Source organism: Lepisosteus platostomus, chromosome 12, assembly GCF_059453375.1.
Source record: "Lepisosteus platostomus isolate fLepPlt1 chromosome 12, fLepPlt1.hap1, whole genome shotgun sequence".
In the NCBI taxonomy this organism is placed as follows: domain Eukaryota; kingdom Metazoa; phylum Chordata; class Actinopteri; order Semionotiformes; family Lepisosteidae; genus Lepisosteus; species Lepisosteus platostomus.
In genome coordinates, this window is record NC_142622.1 from 45,037,219 (window position 1) to 45,061,925 (window position 24,707).

General features: G+C 38.4%; 2 protein-coding genes across 5 annotated transcripts; one reads left to right on the plus strand and one right to left on the minus strand.

Moving 5' to 3' along the window:
* Positions 1 to 3,161: 3,161 nt before the first annotated feature.
* On the minus strand, positions 3,162 to 6,880 carry rpl14 (ribosomal protein L14). Its single transcript, XM_088602249.1, has 6 exons — positions 6,857 to 6,880; positions 5,408 to 5,509; positions 5,025 to 5,119; positions 4,553 to 4,652; positions 4,106 to 4,159; positions 3,162 to 3,264 (listed from the first exon to the last, which is right to left on the minus strand). The coding sequence occupies exons 1-6, from the start codon at positions 6,857 to 6,859 to the stop codon at positions 3,202 to 3,204; spliced, it is 417 nt and encodes a 138-aa protein (XP_088458375.1). The 5' UTR covers positions 6,860 to 6,880; the 3' UTR covers positions 3,162 to 3,201.
* A 2,670-nt stretch (positions 6,881 to 9,550) lies between these two features.
* On the plus strand, positions 9,551 to 24,224 carry entpd3 (ectonucleoside triphosphate diphosphohydrolase 3). Of its 4 annotated transcripts, XM_088602251.1 has the most exons (10): positions 9,551 to 9,663; positions 12,662 to 12,808; positions 14,718 to 14,835; positions 15,971 to 16,130; positions 16,793 to 16,952; positions 18,089 to 18,316; positions 20,407 to 20,673; positions 20,915 to 21,025; positions 22,091 to 22,228; positions 23,225 to 24,224. In XM_088602251.1, exons 2-10 carry the CDS (start codon positions 12,689 to 12,691, stop codon positions 23,411 to 23,413), a joined length of 1,491 nt encoding a protein of 496 aa, XP_088458377.1. In that variant the 5' UTR covers positions 9,551 to 9,663; positions 12,662 to 12,688; the 3' UTR covers positions 23,414 to 24,224. The 4 variants fall into 4 exon arrangements, with proteins under 4 accessions (XP_088458377.1, XP_088458379.1, XP_088458378.1 ...); XM_088602252.1 differs by lacking the exon at positions 9,551 to 9,663 and having other exon boundaries at positions 11,211 to 12,808; positions 18,089 to 18,310; XM_088602250.1 differs by lacking the exon at positions 9,551 to 9,663 and having other exon boundaries at positions 11,212 to 12,808.
* Positions 24,225 to 24,707: the final 483 nt, after the last annotated feature.

Consider the following 24,707-nt stretch of genomic DNA (forward strand, 5'->3'; position numbering starts at 1 on the left):
AATGTCTTACTTAAAACTCTCTCCTCTTCACCATTAAGTGGTGACGTGTGAGTCGGACTGATAAAATTCATATAATAAATGCCATTAGGAAGCAAACAACTCGCGTTATAGCTAAATGATGACTAATACATAAGGTGCATTATTTGTCAAAGTTAAAAAAAACGCACCAACATCTAAACGCACACCTGGCACGCCTATAGTGTGTGTCCCTTGCTAGGTGGAATGCAGTCACATTGCTCTGTGGTCAGGGGAGAGCTCAGAACCTGTCCTCATCCTTTCAGCAGAGCTCTCCATTCCCCGGTCCTTCAACCACTGGCACAGAGCTTCGGCTGCTGAGACGACACTGTTCAGCTGCCCCCTTTCTGTGACATGTTCTGCTTCCCCAGACATAACTTTGCCCCTGCAGTGTACATCTGCGCCCCCATCCAGGTCTGTTTCTACCCCACAGCTGCTAGGTCCGGTTCCAGCCAGGCGTGGAGCTTGCATGTTCTCTCCATGTTTTCCGGGGGTTTGTGGTCCAGTTACCTCCTACCTTCAAAGACACGTTGGCTAGATTAGTTATCATCTCTAGGAGTGAACGTGTGCATGTGCTTCACATCTCCAGGTGGGTTGTATCGGGGCACCCCAGTTTCTTCTCTCATACTAAAGACGTGCTGGCTAGGTTGTGTCTTTATATCAGTCCTCTGTGCTTGTCTCTGTGCAAAATAGATGGACATATAATGGACGTGTTCCCCTTCCATGATGTAGTCCCGCCTTACACCCTGTTCGTCTGAGATAGGCTGCAGATTGGCATGACCTTTACTAGGAATGAGCAGCTTTCAAGGATAGGAGGATGTGAAGAATGCCTAGATCGTACAAGATTTGGTGGAGTCTAAGAATAGACACCTTAGTATTATCAAACCTTGCACATGACAGGTTTTGTTGTGACCGTACAAAAATATCTAGCGTCAAAAAGCTACTACAGCCAGATCACGAGAAATCATTTTGCAGACTACAGTAAAAACATGCAGGAAATGCTGTATGTTGTAAACACCAGTGCCCCCTAGAGGCAGGAAGGGTTTATGAACAAGCTCTCTTACAGTTTCATGAAAGATTGGCTTTACGAGAAATGTATTCGGGGCAATGCTGGTAAGGAAAGAAAATGAATTTAAGTACCCTATAGGTCAAGAGGGATTTCCACCAAACCTTAGCTCTTCCTAGCACGCGAAAACAGCAACACAAAGAGAAGATCTCCCACTGTGGGAGTGTGCGAGGTCAGAAAAAAACAGCAAATTGCACACAGAAAAAGAACATTCGGTCCCTGATTTCCTGAAACACATACTGGAAATATGCTGCCAAATAGCATTGAAAATCAAGTAGAAAGGCCGATGTGTTTTGGAAATGTTAACCATGGGCATCTATATTTGATTTATCAAGAGAACATCTTTCTTCCGCAGGCTGAGAACAGCAGGTACAGCATCATCTCTGGCAAAAAGAGCCTTTTATATACAAGCCTTCAGTTTCAAATTGTGCAAATAAACTGAAGGGCCAGATGAACAGCACAGAGAACCTAACTAAACATTTAATTTTTTCCATATACACTGCAAAGGAGTGACAAAATCTTCACGAAACCAAAACGAGTTTCATAAGTTAAATTTGTCCCTGGTGTCTCCTTGATTTATGAGGGAGGCAGATTAAAATAATGGTTATTTAAGGCTGATGCTTGTACTGTTATGCAATGGAAACAGGACCGGAAGGCTGGGAGTCTCTCGCACAATATGTCAGATAAAACCAAGTACTTGTTTCTGACAAGTCACTGGAAATGCATTTGCTTCTGGCTGTTAAAAGCAGGACAGCACGTAAGTGAACCAAACACTGTGAAATACCTTCATAAAGTATTTAAAGGCCAAAACACCACAAACGCAATACATTTGTAACCCTTCATATCTACTTTATGAGCTTGGATGTGGAGGCTTTAAGAATTCTATTTGAAATTGTGCCTCGTACTTTGCCCTTATAGCTCATCCATTGACACATGGTGCATGGCACAAGATGGAGGAGGCTGCAAGTGCACAATTTCCATTGCAAGTTTTTATACCACATGTACAGTATATCAACATTTTCTTGAACTGCATTCTTCCTTGATTTAAAGATGAAAACATTCCAAGGACATGTGTTAAAATGTTTTCAGCCAACATTAAAATAGATTGTAAACCACAACAATAAAATTCTTTAGACATGATCACAAATAATAGCAATTTTTCTTAAGTCAGAAGATATCTTTTAAAGATACTGTAGAAGAACTAAATGGATAGTAAACCACAAACCATGATGACGTTGGAAGTCCGTAAAGCTAAAGTTAGTGATTGGATATTTAGTAGCCTCCCAACCCATTGACATTTTGACAAAACCTGAAACCTAGATTATGCTCTGCAGAAATATCACAAATAACTACATTACAGTTCCTGGACTTCAAGATTATGATGCAGTTATCTAAAATGTCTCTTAGATTTACAGGGTAAGAGAGCACATTTGCATAGTCCCACAGCTGGCAAGCTCTAGTTGTCTGCGCCTTAAAATGATGGATGTGCTACTATTAACAGCCAATTAATACATCATACTTGGCAAGTTAAAAAGTTGTTTAGCCAGTGGAACTATGAATTAATCAATTGTGTAAAATTGACCAAGGGTTTTACAGAAGACCTTCTACAGTCTTGTATGTTTAACAGCAAAACGTACAGCTTTTTTATTCACTTTGCATGTAACTAATATAAAAATGATGCTTTGGGAGAATTACAGAATTTTTTAAAGAATACCCAAAGAGGTCTAACTCGGCTCCTTACAGAAATGTCTCCTTCTATACATTACTACTATATTATTCAATCTCAGGGCATGATAAACTGACTTGAGCTGTATAGCCTGTTGTCCCAAGAATGAGATATTTTAAAAATTATCCATGGTCAGAGAAAGGGAGTGTTATCAACAAGCCTCATGTTCCATCCATATATGGAACCCCACATTAAAGGTGTAATGACAAAACTCTCAGCCTACGGACAACTCTGAGGTTAAAATCAGACTTTTAAACCAACTTGGAAAAGAACACCCCCTTACCTCAACCGTATAACTTATGTATGTAAAGTTTAAAATAAAAAAAATATCTAGAAAACAAAAGCAAACCACGCTTCAGTTTAAGACAGCAATTTTATTTTAAATCTTAAAAAATTATGCTTTTTTCTGTGCTGCTTTTTGGAGCTTCTTCACCTCGTGCTTGATGATTTTGTTCCTCTGTAAAAACACAAGAGCAAACGTTTAGAACTTGAGCAAATGAGCAGATGTTTTACTAATGCAAGATTCACGTTCGGTTTACAAACCATTCCAACATAAAATATTTCCAAATGTTTATTTTGATATGGTTGAAATCTCAATTCTTTGTTAAACCATGCCCACTGTCTTAATGAAACTCAATGCCTTAATAACAATTCACCTTTGAGCTGTACTCAATTTATGAGAGGCATTTTAATAAGCTTTGTTCACTAAATCTTGGAAAAAATACTGCATGCAACTTACTGGTACTTTTAAAGCAGTTTATGAAATAAAGAAGCCTTTCCAAAAAGCACAGAAACATTCCCACGATCTGATCCGATCACGCTATGAAATGGATGCCAGGAATGTCTTAGGCAAGGATATAAATTAGACTGGGGTCATTTCAAGGACCTAAAAAAGTGACGTTATTCATTGTTTTTAGTAGCATTTGCTTTAAACGTTTTTAGAGCAATTTTGAATTGCAAGGTACAAATGACTGAAAAGCCTTTTGGCTTTACTCAAGGTTTTGGGGGGACATTTCAGCTTAAAAGTCCTCATTCGGCTGTTTAGAAAAAGGTAACGTGTTCCTAAAAAGCTGACTATGTTTTGTCTATAATATTGTTTTGATTCGATTAATAAAAAAATCAAAGCTTGTGTACCACAAAAATCTTTAAGAAAAAAAACTTCCCTTCACTAAATAAAGTTCCCTTCATTTCCTTCACAGAAATGTTATTAAAGTGACATTGACGGCAAAGAAAAAAGGCACACCTGTCACCTGAGCCTATGAGAGAAACACCTTTAAATTTTTTCAAAACCAACATACCATTCTCTTGGCCTTCATCACCTTGTAGCGGTCAAAGTCGGACATTTTGGCCCTCTGTAAATAAAGCAGAGCAGCAACCATAAAACAAATCCACTGACAAGAATAGCCTTCTGCTTCACGCTACACATTCAGCTATGCCCACTGCACGAGGAGAAGCTATCCAACTCATTGATTTCTAACATTTCACTGCATTTCAGCTGTATAATTCTCTGGGTCGTAATATTTATTTTGCAATGACAAGGCTCTGTGGCACAGGATGCAAGCTGTTTAAGAACTAAACCAAGCACTTCAATCAGCCGAACAGTTTGCTCATGTCATTCAAACAGCACAGAGAAGGGCTGGTAGACCATACTCCCTTCCTGAATACGGCCTCTCTCTCCCAAAACTTTAAACTTAAACCTGTAAGCTGTAACCGTACATCAAGGCACGAATGACAAAGATACACACCTTTTGCCTGGCTTCAATTTTCTTCGCCCAGCTGGTCTCGACCCACTTCTCGTTAACCTGAGCCTTCTCCCAGGCACGTCTCACAAATTTCTGACGAGCACTGTGAAAAGGAAAGAGTTAAATTACTCAAGCCATACTAATACACTCTTTAGTATACAAGTCCACGAAGTTAACCGGCAGTATTAAATACCTCCTGTGTGGCAATTACCTGCATGTTCATTAACAAAGTTATGGGACAGCTAAAACATCTTTATGGAAAATCATCAATGGTTCTGTATTACTGTTTCTTCAATAGATTACGAACCGTGGATATTGATATTCTCAATTATTCTGTTATGTTTCTGATTCTTTATGTTGCGTCAAATTGCCGGCCTTTTCATCAGAAAGGTCTTTTGACACCAAGGTTCGACAGGCTCTTGTACCACCGTCTAAATACCCCAAAACAAACGAGAGGGTTTTCTGAAAAATGTACCTGTGTGGGACTTTGATGACAAAATCGGTGAGCTGCATGCACTTGAAGGGCATAGCCTGTCTTTTCACACCGGTGCACGGCCCATCCACCAGCGCCTACAAGACACACGGAAACAGAGGTGAAACCGAATGGCTGCAAGTAAAGCATTTATATTCTTTAAATCATTTCAAAAAAGGGTTCTGGGGCACATGCATCCTGACCCAATACAAATTAAACAACAACCTGGACTTGATTAGCAGCAAAAAACAATAACAAAATGGAACTCCAGTCACAGGCCATTGAACCATTTAAACACGTTAAACCTTCTTAATATCAAGTATGGGAGAAGGACATCAAACAGCACTGTCATGAACGAGATTAAGAACTTAAAGCTGATCTCTTACCCTGTTCTGGTCAATGACATCAATGATGGCCACCAGTTTGCCTGCATGGGGGCCAAAGGACACATAGGCCACCCTGCCAATCTCAACAAAGCGCTTGAACACCTGCAACAGAACACAGTGCACATACTGTCAGGCCCCCAGCAGCACAGCCCTGGGCACATCTGAGAGCTGGGAAACAAACAGGACCAGCGGACCTCAACTCACCCCTAAAACAACCTGTTTGACACAAAAACCACAGCAGAACTAGAACGTACAAGTGTTCTAGCTGTGAAAATTGCAAAGAACCACAACTGGAATGCCTGCCACTTCTATAACTGTACAGTTCTTTATAAAATGATTTTACACATAATACTGTCTTTAAGAAGGAGGAGCCTACATGCAAATACACCTAAATGACTTGTCCGGCATGTGTGGGGGCACAAACAAGAATTGAAAAGGCTACAAAAGTGAACTATGCTCTGGCAGAAGAGGGAAAACCCAGACGGATTTGAAGCAGCAGCTCTCCCGGACAGAAGGCTTGTGTCACAACTGAAGAGCAGTAAGAAGGAGATCTAAACTTCGTAAATTGAGCTGAGGCAGGAGGTAAAATCAATCCGTTTTCAGGATTTACAATGGTTTAACTGGAACATAAGAGAAGCTTCGTAAACCTTGCAGACCCTGGATTCAAGGGCGCCTCAGAGACATACGGTGCTCAGGCTGCAGCAATGAGATGAGGCTTCAAAGCGCTTCGGGATCAAGCAGTTAAGTCATGTGGTTTGTCGTGCGATACGAAAATATTACTACAATTTAAGAGATCACTCTCTCAAGATTTGATCAAGTTTTCCTTGAAAGAATGTTGCACAAATAACTACAATTTAGACGTTTACACGATTTATGTTGGCACAACATTGACAGCATTTAGGATGTTATTCAAAATATTACCATACGCTACTGAAAGCCAAAAACAATGAGACTGGGTAATCGTAACGGATAAAGACCAGAATAAACTGAATTATTTCAACAAAGCACTTCCGAATGCCGTAACATCTCTTATAAGAAGTTACTAGATAATATATATTTAAGCGAGTCTTAAAAAGCACAAAACTAATTCTCCAACAGCGTCCACACAGCAGTTACAACAGAAACAAAAGACAAAAAAAAAACTACATTGGTGCAAAAAATCAACTGTACACGTAATTAAACACACAATTAAGCGGCTTTTTCCTCCGAAAAGGCCGGGCAGAGTTCACTGCAGGCCTCCATCTAATGGCTGGTCTCACCACGCTAACAACCCCCAGAAGATTCTTCCACACATTTCAGCGCAACAATCCACAATATCGACGTCTTTCCACTGCATTTCCCTTACGGCACCTTCAGAAAACGATCCTAGGCTTTTACACCTTCACATGCGAAAAACATCCCGACGAATATTCTAGGTTTTCCACCCCGCGAGTGGCCGCATGCACTCACCATGTTGGCAACCCAGACAGAAAGGACCACCGCACTTCCGCTCCGCTCAGATACGGCCTTCCGCCCGCGGAGCCGCTCCCTTCTGCGCAGGCGCGCCGTGCGTGAAGCCGCTGCGCGGTGACGTCAGCGAGGGGCTTCTCCGGCCGCTCCGTGCATTAATTAACAATTAATCTGTTAGCGCTGTTATGTATAGATGATCACATCCACAGAACACGAGGGTTTAGCGCTACTCCCTTCTGTAACGCCTGCGAGAGGGAAAAGTAATATGACTTGAACTCCATTAAAACCTCGAAAAATAACAAGGCAAAAAACACAATTGATGTATGTCAAAATTTTGACTTGGGTCCTGATTTAATTACCTCTGGCAGCGTACTGTTCTGCGCTTTGTTTTGTTTTTTCTCCTTTATCCTTTTTTGGGGGATACATTTTCTCCTTTGTGTTATTTGATGTTAGATTAAAAAGTTTTTTTTTTAAAAGTGCTCGGTCCTGTATACAGTACATGTACACATGCACCACACCGTACAGTTCAGGAACCTGTACAGCAAACCAGCGACTTGACTCGTGTTTGCCTAGGTCTAGGATACCAAACTGAGCTCCTGAGCTCTAGACGTCGCTGTCCGCTAGTTCTTGACATGCAGCCGCCTTGACTTACGAATCACATCTGCGTAATAACATCCTCAAAATGTTGCAAAGGAACAAGTAATAGGTTTATTCCATGCTGAAAAGAGCAGAAAAAAACAACGTTTCGGCCGTGGAGCCTTCAGAACGGAGAAAACAATTATATTCCTTGACTGCACCACCAGAATTATCAGTTAAAGGCTTGATATAAACAGGTGTTTTTGTACAATTGTCAGCTTTATTTAAAAAAACTCTGGTTGCTGGTTTGCTTTATTTTCTTTTCTCTATGAACAGCCTTCCCATTATGACCCTCTTCTCAACGTAAGCTCTCTTTAGAGCTAAAACAACATAGAGCATAGGGTTATCTAATGGCAGAGACACTTGTATTAGGTGTGTTCTGTCTACACTAGGTAGAGGAGAATAACATTCTGTTGACTGAGAAAGATGTAATGATAGACTGGTGTGATTTAAATTGGTTTAAATTATTAATTACTTTAATTTACTTGCAAACAAATAAGCACCTTGTGCATCATGGAATTTCTGATTAAGGATGATTTTTCCACATACTATGTTTATGTCACATTAATGTTATGCTTCAATTTGTATTTACTGTATAAGAGGACTCTTCTCACGCAAGTTATGATTTTCAGTTGAACACAAAGCAGCCAGGGGGTTTAAACAAGTACAGTATGGGTTAAAAATCAGGCTTACAGTTTTTGACTTGCATTTGAATGTCTATAATTTGTGATAAAAAAAGAGAAAATGCTCAAATACAAAAGTGTGATGCTTGTATTGGAATAAAACAAGTGGTAAATCACATTAATATTTAGTGAGAAAATTCTAACGGGAGTTTCTAAAGGCTTGGATAGCCTTTATGTCTCAGTTTTCAAATCTAATTAAGAAGAGTTCTCTTTCTGGGTCTTTCAGACAAATGGATATCAAATCATATAACCAGTTGCTAAAAATAAGTTACACTTCAGTGTTTGATGAATTAGGAGAGTAAGTCAGTTTATTTCTCACAATTTCCTTTCTATCTGAATGCATCTGGCACATCCATTTGTTTCAGCTTCACGTTCCAGTAATGAAGCTACCATTAAAGTTGATTAAGGGATACCTTTAGTCTTTTTCAGTTCAGTAAAATTTTCTTTTTTATATGCTCCATCGAATGAATTATTAGTTAAGTTGAATTTTAGTTGTATTCCTTTTTATGTCACTTATATTTTACAGGTTGATACACATTGGTGACTCAACACCTTTAGTTCCTCCCAGACAACAGGCTGCATCCTAAGGTTTCTGTTACATCACACAAGCTGAGGCAGTACCAGAGCCTATCCCAGACAGGATACACCCTGGACGAGACGCCAGTTCATCCCCTGGCACACACAGACACAGACACAAACACACACGCACTCACTTCAGGGTCAGTTTTCCCAGAGGCCACTTAACCCACGAGCATGTCTTTGTGCTGTGGGAGGAAACTGGAGCAGCCAAAGAAAACCCAGATGAACATACAAACTTCACACAGACAGCGCTCCAAGTCCAGAATTGAACCCAGTGCCCCAGCACCTCGAGGCAGCAATGCTGACCACTGTGTACTGCCCTCTATAAAATATATAATCAATACTTTTATGTATAATGTATGAATCAGATGGTTACACCATTTAAAAATTTCAAGATGTAAAAAGTCTAGATTTCCTCATTATTTAAAAAAGCTGTCCTAGAACACAATTTCTTCTTTTGTAAATCTAAACATTTTAACAGTCCTATCCTGTTCCTGAGGAATTTTGAGAGATCGTGTGAATTTTTAATATACACTTTTTGCAGAATGAGTGAATCCCATTTAAAGACAAAGACAGATCATGCCTTGCTATAGTAAGGCTCTGTGTTGTAGGAAGGTCAGTTTGTGGAATTAAAAGGGACTTATGTGTGATGAGTGATGACTTGTAGATAAAGCTGCAGTCATGGTTCTTCACCAATCATAAAACTTGTGCATGTTCTGAAGGTAGCACTGAGAATCTGGGAGTGGCCCAAATGCATATAGAGCACTGATCTAAAGCACAGAATCATCCTTGTAAACCACGGTCTGCTGAGCAGAGGCAGCCAGCCCATGTAAATCACTGAGAACCTATATTTAGCAAAGGAAAGTAATGTGATTTTAAGAAGGATTTTAAGAAGGACCTTACAGAAAGGTAAGTGGACCATTAGGAATGTACTGTATACAACTACATTTCGGGATATAAGACATTTTATTTCTGTAGCATTATGCATAATGCGTGTTTTAAACTATATGGTGCTTAAGGTTCCTTTCTTGTAGACGTGATTTGCTAATCCTAATTTCTCTGTGAAGTAACTGAATAATTATGTTACATTTAGGGCATTGTATTACCAACTATCTATGCAGTAAATCTTACTTTGTCATTAGGCATATCTTCACCTAAATTACTTCAGTGGGGTTAATGGAAATAACACAATTTAAAGAAAACGAAATAATTTTATTTTTGATCCAAAATGCTGTGTGATTACTAACAATATAAGAAAAAGGAAAAGAAAATGTGTTCATATTCTCTGCACGTATAAACTTTTTATTTAAGCAGCTGAAAAGCACAAGTTGCATGAACCCTTTTAATACCTGAAGGTAATTGGTTCAATAACTGAAAAAAAAAATTGAAATGTTTTAATGTCATTTCCATTTTAGTATTTTGCATTTTAAACTATATAATCTGCTGGAGACTTCAGGAATAGATTTTTTTTACTTTGGCATAAAAAGTCAAATCAATATATGGGTCAAAATAGTGTTATTATTTAATTATATTGTCATATCAATGGTTATTTGAATGTCTTATTAAATATTGTATTTTATATTTTCAGTATGAACAGGGAACCTGTTTCCAAAATTAAATAAATGTTTTATCTGCATTAAATCCTCACTGCTGGTGATGCAGAGTAATGTGATGGAGGCAAACTATCTTTGTCTACTTCTGGCGGAGATACAAACACAGCTGTGCTGGTTGTATATGGTTTCCTTTAAACTTAAAGAGGGTCCCCAATGCCTTCCATCACAGCCTTGTCCAGAGGCAGACTCTTTCAAGCATTTCTAAAAGATTACAATTCCCTGTGCCTTACCAGAATCCCGACTGGAACCCGGAGGGATGTTGGTTTATTTTATGTTATACTCTACATTGTATGATCAGGCTCCATCACTGTTTTTTTGCAGCTAATTGTTTTAATGTTTAGAACACCAAGAGAGATGCACAAAAGCAATGCATACAGGTACTGTAGAAATGTGTGCCAATCTGTGGCACTCTAAACAAATGCATCTCTGCCATAACCCCCTGGGGAAGAGGAGTAGAAATTTTTCTCTTTTCTGAAAGATCGCAGTAGTGTTCTTGCAAAAAAAGTTTCACACTGCCTTGTATTGCTATTCGCTTTTTAAGAAGCTGTAATGAAAAGCTAAAATGACTATGAAACAATCAAGAAATAAAACTTAGTGCAAACAATGCTGCCTGCCATTTTACATCCATTTTCTACCTGAAAGAAAGGCGGTTTCTAAAAACAGATAATATTTGAAAAATCTTTAGATATGTCTATCATACCAGCATAAGTAACCAGTGGTTCTTGCTTATTAGGGGGGAAAAATTATGGAACAAATCCATCAAAATAAAATCTATAAAAACTGACATACTAACAGTTTGAATATGCTAACTTAATCGAAAAAGTAAATGATGCATTTGAGTAAGGCATTGAGCCATGTAAGGCCTAATAGCAACCAAATGTTGACACATTCTAAAGTACTTAGGAAGTAGTGATCTCACTAAAATGTACTTATTAAATAACACATTGTTGACCGACAGAAAGGAAGTCTCCTAAATTGAAGAAGTCTCTGATTAGAATTAAACAACTGAGAAATAAATTCATGTTGATTTTAAGAAACAGAGGTTTCATTTAGCAACAAAAATGGTCAAATGAGTAAAACTGTTTATGTAAAATTCTAAGTGCGTTAAAATGTGAAAAAGAGAGTAGACAATTATGAGGAGGCTTGTACTGTATGTGAAGACATGCAGAAGCTGATTATAAATCTGATTTGTGAGGTCTTTCAGATATCCTGGCTGTTCCACCTCATTGCAGATATGTGTCTAGGTCTCTCCCGTTGAGTCTCATCTGCTATGACAGCACAGTAGATGATAGGTACCAGGAATTGTCTTTAACCTTGTTTGATCTGATATCTGTCAATTTTAAGTGAAGTATATAAAAATATCAATCTTAGTTGTGAGAAAATAGCAATTTAGATGGTGTTGTAAGGGGAGACAAACTTTTAAACAAATATTAAGAACCTACACAATGCAATGAGTTCTTCACATGTTTTTGTGAAGCTATAAAGATATTTTAAGACATTATTGGAAGTAAAAATGTAGATACCTTTTTACATATGCATTTACATTTAATGTATATGCATACACTCACTGGTTTACAACCAGAATTGCACTTTAAAAATAGCTGAAGTAGAAACATAAGCTACAGAGTGGCAAAATGAACTTCGTAAACAGCATTTAGAAAGTCCTTTTTCTAAATAAAGATGCATATTTACAATTCCGTTGTTTGTGAACTGTAACCCCCTCCCAAAATGATAGCATTCAGCAAAATGTACCTCGTCTCATCTGACTGTGGTAAACGTTTGCCGTTTTTGGAGGAGAAGTGAATCGGAGAGAACGATATCTGTAATTATTGTATTTGCTGAGGTAAGCTGAGGTATACTTTATTGCTGACACATTGTATTCTATTTTTACTGCAAACAAGATCCTCCCTGGAGTTCAAACACAAGTGTCTGCTCATGTTTTTCATTTTTTCACCATGTATTCAAATTAGTTAGCTAAGGTGTGTGAAGGAAACACGGCGGTCATGGGATATACTTCGCGAAATTGTCGCTTTTGTACCTTCTCCTAGTGGAAAACCGTCACAACCGTAACTGTATCACTGTGTTGGAAAAAAGATGGGTTAGAAACACATAACACATAGAATGCGTTAGAAAAACCCGCAAATGGGTTTAATAAAAAGAATGTAGTACGAATTCCAGCGCATGACTGTGAAATCCATCTTCCTTTAAGCTTTTATCACGAGAATGGGTATTTTTGTTTTGGTCGCCCTTCAGAGAGCAGCAGTGAAAAGCTTTTGCCCTTCTTGTGCTTTCAGTGCTCCTGGTCATTTCTGACACAGGAAATGGCTTCCAAGCTGGCTGCTGCTCTTGCTCTTCTTTTCCTTTTGACAAGCCTGACCATCATCGTCACAGTGGCCATTATCCAGATTCATAAAACTCACTACTTGTCACCAGGAGATAAGGTAAGACTCTAAGGTATTAATAGCATGGTCTCATATTAAATTGTTCAATTTCAGTATTCGACTTCAATTAAGTATGATGCAGCCAACTGGAAAATAAAGCAATTCCAACATGGTAGTTCAGTAACAATGTGCTGGGCATTGCTTTGCACACTGAAACCATAAAAACACCTGGACTTGGAAGTGAGATGACAAAAGAGTGGCATTTTATGAATTTTTATGTAAAAAATATGATTTTATGGGAGGCAAGGTTGTAACATGAGGCACAGGATTAGTGATTGTCATTCCAATAGATTCCGTATGAAGAACAAATGCTTGTTTTCAGGATGCTGACTTCAAATGCAGAATATTTTAAATTTGGTCAAATTTGAAATAGGGGTAGTGCAAATGTAGTTACAAGGAAAAGAGTTTTAGAAAAGGCATAGGTGTGATTATACACTGAACAAAAACACACACATGTGTAGAGTATACATACTTTCACTGCTTCAATCCACTATGTCCTCATCCTTAAACATTCAGATGATTTTCACACAATTTCCCACCTCATTGCTTCTCTCCTCTGTCCCTGACATGTGAATTTCTGACCCTGCTCTTGCTTGGTTCCCTCTTTCACCTCACACTTTTCTCTCTGGCTTTTGCTTCACGCCACAGCTTCTCCTCAACACACAGCTCTGAAGCAGCTTCTTTCTCCGTTTTCACCTGTTCTCGTTTCCCCTCGTGGATCCGCAGCCTGACCTGTCTCCCCTCCACTCAGCCATCCCTTCACAGACACTGTATCCCTCTGCCATCACTTGTCAAGCTCACTCACAGCACCGAAACCGCAGCCTTTCTTTAATGTGATTTACTGTACATCTCTCCTTCTTTCTTTCCGTCTGCTGACGTCTCTGGAATCTATTACACAGCCTTCTTCCACTTCGGGCTACAGCCTTCGCTCTAAGAGTAGGAGAGCCCTCTTTACACTGAGTTTTTTACGAGGACTTAACACAAAAGCCATTAAGGAGACTGACTGGCCTAGAACACTTACTCTAAATGTGAGGGCCTTGGAGACTAATTATAACTCATGTAGTGGTCTTTAAAAATGAAGAAAATTCCATTTCCTTTCCATTTCCAAAATCCCTTAAAACCATTAAAACCAATAAGCACAGGAAATGAAGAGCAAACCATAGCTGATGTGCAGCACTGTGACAAACAGACTACAAATGAGCTTAAAAACGCAAAGCAGCTCTAAAATGACTATTGCAACATGCACACCCATAAGTCAAGTGAGCATGTTTCCTCTTTGTAAGGGGAGAAGGACCTTTCAGTGCCGAAGTGATGCACTTAGGAGCCCTGTGGGATCCCACCCAACCCGTGAGCATATTACAATATGTTAGTGATATTAGGCTGCCAATGAGTTACAATAGACAAATAGGTACGTACTGTAGGTACAGTAGGTAGGTATACAGCAGGTTAATTGTGTTTGGGATATCTACAGAGGGATGGCTTTAACATCTCTACCATTTAAAGATAAATCTACTATTTAAAGGAAGTATTGTTGGACTAACTTATCTTAAGTGTCCACTTAAGTGTATTAGAAACGGCCTATGTAAAATGTGTGGAAGAATTAGTATTTGCTTTGTCAACCATCATGCCAGTAGCCTACACATGTTGAGGATTCACTAGGTATTAGTGAGGAATCCTTAGAAAAAAGGACATTGTGATTTATGTCTGAATTAAATTAAAATTTAAACCCTACCTACCTCATACAGGACATGGTAGTACAGTATATTTGCATCAGGTGAACACTAGATGTTATGGAAAACCATCACACACACAAAGAGGATTCCTGTATTTTAATTGGTCTTTACCAGTGTATAGCCAGGAAACAGCACATAAAGTTAAATAAATGATTGTTTTCCTTCTGTCCTCACAGTATGGAATTGTCCTTGATGCTGGATCCTCACGGACAACAGTGTATGTTTATAAGTGGCCTGCTGAAAAGGAGAACAATACCGGAGTTGTCAAACAGATTATGATTTGCAATATTGACGGTAAGAGTTTACTGTTTATACAGTACGTGAAGAATTGTGAACAGGAAAAAAAATGCACTGCGTACTTCACAACTTAGGTATTAACGCAGCTTCTCTAACAATTCAAAAATTAAGAAAATATAAAAAACTTTGATAAAAGATATTGTATAAACTCCTAGACGGAGGGAAAGGTTGATTGTGACAGACCAATATATACATAGACCATGTGTATATACAGTATATTGTACCATGTGTAACCTAATGTGACATCTATGCCTGTACAAGATTAGTCAACAATAAATACCATGCATTTTCAAACTTTTAGACTTTATAAAAATTCAATGCAAAACATTTCAAGAAGTCAAATTAAAAATTTAAGGAACAATGTTCAACACATGTATTCTATTGGTATGAAGCAGGGTTTACATTAATAATTAAACTGATTTCTTCAAGAGAAACGTTTAACAAATCCATAATCAATGGAAGAAATTAGAAAGATCAATACTAAAAACCACTAGTCCCTGTAGATCCCTATAACTGCAGTGCAGATACAGTTAATGTCCTTCTACAATATATTCTGTATTTGCTGACTTCTGTCTCAGTATTACAGAATGGAATCCATTGAGAAAAATATTTCAGTTTGCAGAAATACACTGTAATGTTCTACTATGTTTACATGTAGGTATTCTGAGTAGTGTTCGAAATCTGCAATGAATGATTCCTTCATGTTAGCAATGGTTGAGAAGTCATGGCCTGTCATTACAAAACACTTCGGTGTTCCCAGGAGAAATGCAGTATAGCGTCTGAGGGACATGACAGCAGTGAGCAATGCAGAGAATTTCTCCAAGCTCTGCTGTAGCTCTGTGATGAAGGACCAAATGGTAAAAGAAAACACAATAATCCAGTGGTTAGAAAAAGGTTTAAAGAAGACAGACAGCCATCTTTGTTCTTTCCCAAACTATCATGTTCTTGGAGTGTAAGTTTCCAAACCTAATCATTTGCTATACTTAAGGAACATGTCAACAATAATAGATATAAACCTGGCTGATGCTTTCTGAAGCTTCAAGGTATAGTATTTGCTGAATATGCACTCCAGATCGCATTACTGGAGACGCATTCCGCCTTCACTGCTGAAGATGGCACTCATGCTTCTCAGGTCCCGGGATATCGAGTTTGGGTCTTAATGCAGAACAGGACCACAGGTCTTGGAGTTCAATGGAAGACTGCATGAACAAAACGCAGCAAAAAATACCACCTTCCCAGCATAACACCACACCCATCTTTCTGGGGGCAACCGCTGGGATGAGATTACTAAGGTAACCTACAGTAAGCATCATATAATTTGTACATAATTACTATACATAACGCCTTGTGACTTGTTTCTGAGCCTTTAAGAAGGTTTATACAGATCAGACAAATGAAAAAACAGCCTTGCAAAACTTTCAGCCATTTACGTACTTGCAACCTAATATCAAACCTTGAAACATTCATATGTGTTCTAACCCTTTCTTAAACTTTTTTATTCTATGCAAAATAAGCAATGTGGTTCCAGAATCATATATCACATTCATCAAGTGCTTAGTCTACCTTGTACAAGATCCAGCTGCCATATACAGTATGATTTGAATACGGATTATTTGAAGACTGAGCTTCATCATGTCAAGTGTTATTAGCTGAAGAACTTCGAAAGCCTAGTTCTATTGCTAAGATCACTAAGGTTTTAAAGGAACAGTATGTGTCACTATGGGACATCAAGATGGCTGCTTCTATGTAAGCGTTTCGTAGGTCCACAACCTGCAGTTTTCGCATCTGAGTTTGGCAGGGTTAATGAATCGAGTCACCAGCAACACTGCACAAGACGGGGACTGTAGTGTTGCATTTGTTTCAGAAGTCTGTACTGTATGTCTTGCTGATTCTCAGCTAAGAAGAGATTAAACCAACTGCAATTTACCAAAATGTTCCTGATTGAAATAACTAGGTCGAAGAATGCAACTGCTGCCAATGCAATCATGTCCGAAATGGAAAGGTACCTCCAGAGGCTCCCATTCAACTTCCAGAATGCTTCTGTCATCTCCGGGGAAGAGGAGGGGCTCTACGGATGGATTACTGCCAACTATCTAATGGATAATTTCCTGGAGGTGCGTTGAAACTTGCCACTCTGGCTGTATTTAGGTAAGAATGTCAATGTTATCAGGTGAACGGTGCCACATGCAAAACGTTTTCCTTAAACAAATGCCCAAATACTAAAATAGTTGTCTTTGTCAACAATGAAAAGACACGTGCTATAATTTTATTTTACTTTACATACAAACAATTAGCGTTATACAATGTCGTGTTGGACATTACTGCGTTATTGTCCTGAAGTCCCAGCCTGACACCCTCTTAGTTGCATGTTTGTAAACTTGAGAGGAGTTCCTCCTGTGCATACTGTATGTGTGCTGGTGCCAGAGCCCAAACACATGCTTTTTGTGTTACATGGAGTATCTCAACTTACCCTCAACTGGCACATCTGTGTTTGTGCCTGGCACTAAGCTGATGTTCTGTCCTGGATGCCTATTGTCCACCAGGTTAAGAACTCACCACGATGGACTAAACAATTACTGAAAGTGGATGAATAAATGCAAGTTACTATTATTAATTTTTCCTGTGGAAATGTCTTAGTTGCCATCCAAAACATGTGATACAATTTTGTGAATATCATATTTAGAAAATATAAGGGACTAGATGTACGAAAACAATCTCTGGGATTAATGGAAAAGATAGAAACAAGCGATTGTAGATATACTGCTGTCTCCAGTAAAGCCTTTTTCATTTTTTCTAGAATAGCACAGGCAAAGTCAACAAATGCATCATTTCTCTATTTTCTTTATTATGTTGCTGAGAATGAAATAATCATTTACCATGCAATAATAAAATAATGTACTCATATGTATCACGTTGAACAGAATCACTACAGTAAAGTGTCTCAGTAAAAATGCTGATCTGTCAGACTACAGCCTTACACAGCCCTTGTATTTATAGACTCATATTAGTAAGTGTCTGGGAGATGTATGGACACCCGTGGTGCTTTACTTGGAGCAAAGTGAGATCATGAGTTCATCCTCCTTTTACCAACAACAGTCAAAGGAAGCTCAAAATGACACCTGGGCAAGGGAGCTGCCGTTTAGCGTCTGTGGCTTGCTTTTCATTGCATCAGTGTTTGTTCGCTGTTCATCACAAGCTCTGTGTAAATTGGCACTTCTGTTCACAGGCTTCACCTCTTCTTATCTTGCAGAAAAACATTTGGAATGCATGGGTGCGCCCTCATGGAGCGAAGACCATTGGGTCTCTGGACTTAGGTGGGGCTTCTACCCAGATAGCTTTCAGCCCAGAAGAACCTGACAGCAGCGACAGATTCAGGAGAGTCACACTCTACGGCTACGAGTACAGTGTGTACACTCACAGTTACACGTGCTACGGAAGGAATGAAGCAGAGAGGCAAGTCCTAGCAGCTCTGGTACAGGTATATTCTTTTAAAAGATATCTGGATAAGTTTCTTATCTGCGAGTGTACAATTTAATGTACACAGCAGACTATAGCTAGTATTCTTTTTTACCTGTAATTCTTCACGCCACCATTGCCCGTTTCTGTCTGCTAACATTCAAGCAGATTTTTAACCCTCTTGTCTGCCATCCTCAACTCTGAATTCTCTTTTTCATTTGCTCAAATGATCCTCTGCTGCTGTTGGCTGCCTAATGTGGTACAATTACCAATCCATTGCAGAGCCTCTTCGTTTGTAAGACTTTATTCTGCTCATCATGATGCCCATCCTGTATATTCTAAAGCCTTTTGAATGTTAGGCTGGATTATTTTCACTGCATATACAGTATGGTCATATTAAAGCTTTGTGAATCTATATCACAGATAAAAAATACAAATGTTCCCAATTGCACACCATCATTACAATGTATTGTGTGTGACACAGGAGATGATGTATTGTTATGAATCCACACTTCTATGTTTTCCATATGTGTCATGTGGAGTGTGAAGCTTTTTTAAGAGCTCCATATTCATCCCAGGAATATCTAATTACCAACTGTCAGTGTTTACTTCCCTGGAAGGCTTTTAATACCTAATGGATGGGAATTGTGATTCTATTTGATCTATGATCTATCATGAAGTCGCCGCTTTGTGCATTAACAAAACACTGGCTTCACAAAATAAGACCGAAAATACATTAAGGGATTAAATTATTGACCTTCACAATCGCTATGAATTGATGTACAGTATTTGGCCGTCTCATCCTGTTTTTGTCTAATAAAGGCACATTATTTTCCCTGGAAATATCACTCAGCGAAATACACTTGTAACACCGTTTATCAGTGGAATATTTATGTTTATTCCACCCAACCATCCATCCGTTTTCTAAGCTTCAGCCAATCCAGGGTTGTTTTTTACTGAACTTCTGAAATGAAAGGAATTGTTCTTCTCTAAATTTGGAAGGAAGCGTAAACAGTAAATAATGCAAAGTGAATTTGATGAAGTGGTTTGAGAAAATATTTTTTAATTATTGTATGAGGTTCGGAGTTTGGAGGTTTGGAGCTACAAAATTATATGACATACAACCTCAGGCACAGTCATTATGAGCAAGATGTATTGCAATAATAAATGTGTTATGTCTGTCTACATAATGTCCATATTCTCTCTGTAATTTGAAAAAGAATACATGAATGGAATCCACCCAGAAATAGTTTTGTATTTCAGTAGTTTAAGAGGTAGTACACCCCCAAAAAAGTGTTCTAGAAATATTCACATAAATGTCCTTTTTAAGAACGTACAGTAAGATGGGCTTTATGACCCATCTTACCCATTTGGTAACTTCTAACCAGTTTGTGGAAATTCATCATTTATGCCATGAATTTACTAGGATTTTGTTGGCAGAAGTGGGCAATCTGAAATCAGGAAATCTTAGACTAAATTATTGCATTTGTCTGTTTAGCATAGAACTTTCAAAAGAGTAATCTAAACTCATGGCTGTAACAGAAGGTTAATTCTAAAAACCTAAAGAAACGCTCAACAGCTTAAATGTTGCATTTCTACAGTATGTTTCATTAAGCAATTAAACCTGACTTGCTCCTTTGCAGTCAACGTACAGTACAGTAAAGGAACAAGTAATAGGATTATTCCCTGCTGAAAAGAGAAGAGCGAAAACACAACGTTTCGGCTGTGGAGCCTTCTTCGGGTGTGAGAAAGACAGGGCAGAAAGCAAAGATTAAATAGCACAGGAGAACAAGAGCTGGGAGAGAGGAGAGGCAGAGAGGCCACTCAGGTGGTGCGAAGTGGAGAGGGGTGACGTCGGAACCTGCATGCGAATAGAGAAGATCACACGAAATTTACTTTGTATAGTACAGTATGCTGACATAGATCCCCACACGAACTTTTCGACACGTGAAAGCCTGTAAGGGTTTGAATACTTTTCAAAGCCACAGTAGATGATACATGAGGGTCTTTTAAACCACAATGTAAAAAAATCTGGAATGGGGATGATTGCCATTGTCTTGTCAGACATGCAAACGATCCTTGTTGCAAGGATGTCTATGTTCTCTTCCCCAGATGTCTTCTGGCACCTCAGAAAACCCCTGTTACCCTCAAGACTACAGTGCTGTAATCCCTGAAGAATATATCTTTGGAAGTCAGTGTACAGCAGCAAAGAAGCCAGTCAATTACAATCCCAAGAAACATGTCACCTTCGTTGGAACAGGAGACCCAGCTCTGTGTAGAGAAACAGTGCTCTCTATATTCAATCTCTCCTCTTGTGAGGGGGAGGAGCATTGCTCTTTCAACGGGGTCTACCAGCCGGCTCTTACTGGAATGTTTGTGGTAGGTTTTCAAACACTCAACAGCAATGTAAAAATATATATTTAAATTTCTGTTATGTTTAAAATACCTTTTGGTTCATCATATTTAACAAAGAATTTAGGTTAGCTAGCAAATATAATGCAGTAATACAGCACAAATAATGTATACGTTATATTTTAAATGTGTTAAGCTTAACGATACATCTTGACACAAATTGTATACGAAGTTTATTGTGACCAAGAAATTCTGGGTGTTGTTTCAGGCATATGCTGGGTTCTATTACACAACTGGAGCTTTAAAATTAAAAGGTTCTTTTTCTCTTGAAGACTTCAATTCAACCACATGGTCCTTCTGTTCAAGGAAGTGGAAAGACGTGAGTCCTTTTTTCAGTCATCAGCTCACACCCTAATTGTATAAGAGCAATTGTCCAAGAATTTTGAACCACTGATTTCCCACATTACATTAAAGAGGTATTCTAGTCAATACCTGGTTTCACTAAGCACATTAATTAAAATGTGTTGCCTTTGTAGTTGCTTGGTGGCAAGACCCGGGTTCGAGCCCATGCAGTGAGGGACCAACTAGACTGGGAGCGGCGAGGGCACAAGCCCTAGAACCCGAATCCGTTACAATGAAAGGACAGGCAATGGAATGTGAGATATCAACTCGCAATTGTGAGATATCAACTCGCAATTGCGAGATACCATAGAGGTTTTTTTTAATTCCCTGGCGGAAACGGACGTGTTTTTTTTTTAACTCCCTGGCGGAAATGGGCTTCCATACTTTTATCTTTGTACAGCTGAAAGATTTGCAAAGAAAAATTAGAAAGCCACTTTTAAAAAAGTGACATTGATTTCTCTGTGATATATGTAATTATCTGTGCAGTTCTCATTTGCCACAATTGACACGTCTACAAAACAAGAACTGCATTTTCTTTTGTCCTTTTTAAATACACAGAGAGCGGTACACTGAGTTTATTTTGAAGCAACTACTTCTAAGAAGAAGGGTTTATTAGAGATGTTACACATTATGACGTGTTGTGCATATCTTAGCATAATGGGAAAAAGGAAACTTGCACATTAGCAGTCCAACCTGTTATGAGTCTGATAGAATCAAAGCATGGTTAAATTATTGGAAATATATATATAATAAATCCTGTCATTGCTAATTATATATCAGTAAATATAAAAGTAATTCATAATAATAACAACAAACATACAGTATATACACATCATTATGTACAATAATTAATTACATGTGAATACATATGAACTCCAACACTTCCTGAACTTAAATGCAACTTCAGTTCTGGAGCTTTGTATAATGTTTGTCATGAGTGTTTTATGTGTAGGAGTTCTTCAGCTGCACTACCCAAGCAAGCATCTTCCACACAAAGTACTAGTGTAAAACAGTGAGCATTTATTTTCATATCTGTTTGCAGCTCCAATCAAATTACTCAAGTGTGAAGGAGTCATACCTACGGTCTTACTGTTTCTCTGCGAACTACATCTACAATCTGCTGGTGTATGGATATAAATTTAATTTGCATACCTGGGAGCAGATCAGATTTCAAAAAGAGGTAAGTGGTGTAAGGAAAAATCTGTAGTTTAAAATATTCGGCATAAAAAAAATCTAAAGTATTTTACACTCTGCTGAAAAAGGTTGCATTTGGATATACATTGTTCTAGTCATTTACACAATTTTTACCATTTACATCTCTGCTCTTGAAACAGAAATGACAATAGTGGAGAACACTGACATTTGGACATTTTGTTTTTTAATTCAGAATTTATTTATTTAATTTTTAGAATTATTTTTATCCCCACCTGATTTGGAATGGCCAGTGGTGTGTTTTCCATGCCTTTTCTTGCAGCTACTAACCTCGTTCCTGCACACGGGAGAGAGAACGTGTGGGCAGACTCCTCCCACTCCTTTGAGTGACATTGCCAAGACCCGTTCTTTCAACAATCAACAATTTACTAAACTAATATATTGCTGTGTCGCTGCAAGCATGTTAGACTAACTGCATTACTCAGGCACTACTCTCATCATAGCAGCACATGGAGGCATACATACACACTGTTGTCCTTTTCTTTATATCTTTTATCTTTTAGAGTAACAGAATGACATGTGTCCTACAGTAGGTGTGTTTTATGTGGACCCTGCCTATGGTTTAACTACCACAGAAAGTGACTTAATTAGATGATAATAAAATGTCAATACGCAAGACTGGAATCTTTATTATAGGTCTTAAATTTCATTCCATGTCACAGACATCCTTTCCATGGATCTGCTGTAGTTGCCTCACAGCCCACAGGTTAGGAACTGCTGACTAATATCGCTTTCCATCATTGGTCATTCCATCACATGTTTTTTGAGAGCACAACATTCTGAGCTGTAACTGTTAACTTTATTCCTAGCACACAGGTATATGTCCACTGTCTGTCCAAAAACAGTCGCATTCTCCAGCATTGGGCTATTTAAATACTTCCAACGGATTGGTTTTTTGAGAAATGTCTTTTGTTTTGCTCGATCGTACCATTACCCTGAATTTGTGTTCTTTCTTTCCTCGCAGGTAAACAATAGCAATATAGCCTGGTCTATGGGCTACATGCTGATTCTCTCAAACATGGTCCCTGCTGAAGCCCGGCTAGTCGTCCTGCCCTTGAGCAATTCTGTCTTTGCTGGGCTTCTCTTCATGTTCTCAGCTCTGGCCATCCTCAGCCTCATGTTCCTGATCATCTCTGTTGTGCGGTCGTGTTAATCCAGGAAGGTTGGGCGCAGCTTCATTCGTACACAGTCTGCACGGCAGGAGGCGCCCAGAGCAGGCTGGCGATGAAGAAACCGTGCAATACAGAGACGTGACATCGCCAACAAACTGTCCAGAAGCAGAATGGTACAGGAGCAATGGAGGGTAACCTCAAGGTGCCAAACCCTTCCAAAGCTCAGCAAACTCAAAGAAGAAAACAATATTTAAAAACTACCAAATTTGTCGTAATGATTCATTTCTCCCTCATTTCCTGAAATCTTTTTTTTCTCTTCTACAATATCATTACAGAATTCGTCTGAATTTAAAATGTACAATATTGGTGATGTCAGTTGCTTTGTAAATTCAAGCTAGTTTTTAAAGAGTGGAAAATTCAAGCACAGAAGATTTTTAGTTGTGTTTAGTTTTTTCATTCAATTATTCTGCATTCCCTTTAGCACACAAGGCACATACATACAATAAAGCCTTCTCATAAAGATCAAAACAGTCCTACGACTGTCGATTTTACCACACATGAAGGCTGAACTCTCCGTGAGAAAACACAGGAAGTGCCCAGTCATCTGATGGATGTATTCTTGCATGCTGTAAACCAGAATAATGGCGTTCACAGAAAAAAGCATGATATAAAAGATATGAATGATATTCTTTTAATGTATGTCTGATGTATTTCATCGAAAATAGTTAATTAGTTAAATTTGGTAATCTTAGATTATGATTTTACAGCGCAGACAAGTAATGTCTATGAGGTGTTAATTTACTGCAGATGTATTTATATCCAGTGTTAATAAAGGTCACTGCTAAAGGATTACCTAATATTACACTGATTTCTGATCGCAGTCCAAGTCAAACTGAAAAGCATGGTCTTAATGGAGCACAGGCCATGGAAGTTTGTGTGCTTTCTTGACACAACACTTAAACTAAAAATGCCTAATCTCTATTGGATTTATATTGGATTCTAGTGAAAATAAAAAAACAGATGATAGGGAGAGCTTTCTTATTTAGATGTTTTAACAAATATTTAATTTCTCTGCAAACATTAAATTTGCTAAATCTATAAGCAAAGGACATCTTTTATATTTTCAAAATACAGAATATTATGGTTAACATTTATAACTAGAACCTTTGAAAAATGTGATTAACATCTATCACACCTCCAAGAATACATGTCCCACCAGACTATTAAGGGGTATAATGTATTAAACAAATTGGACAGCAGTGTTTTACATAGCCCAAGACAACATTAGCTTTTTAACATGAATTGCGTATCAGGAATCTGTATAGTAACTAAGGT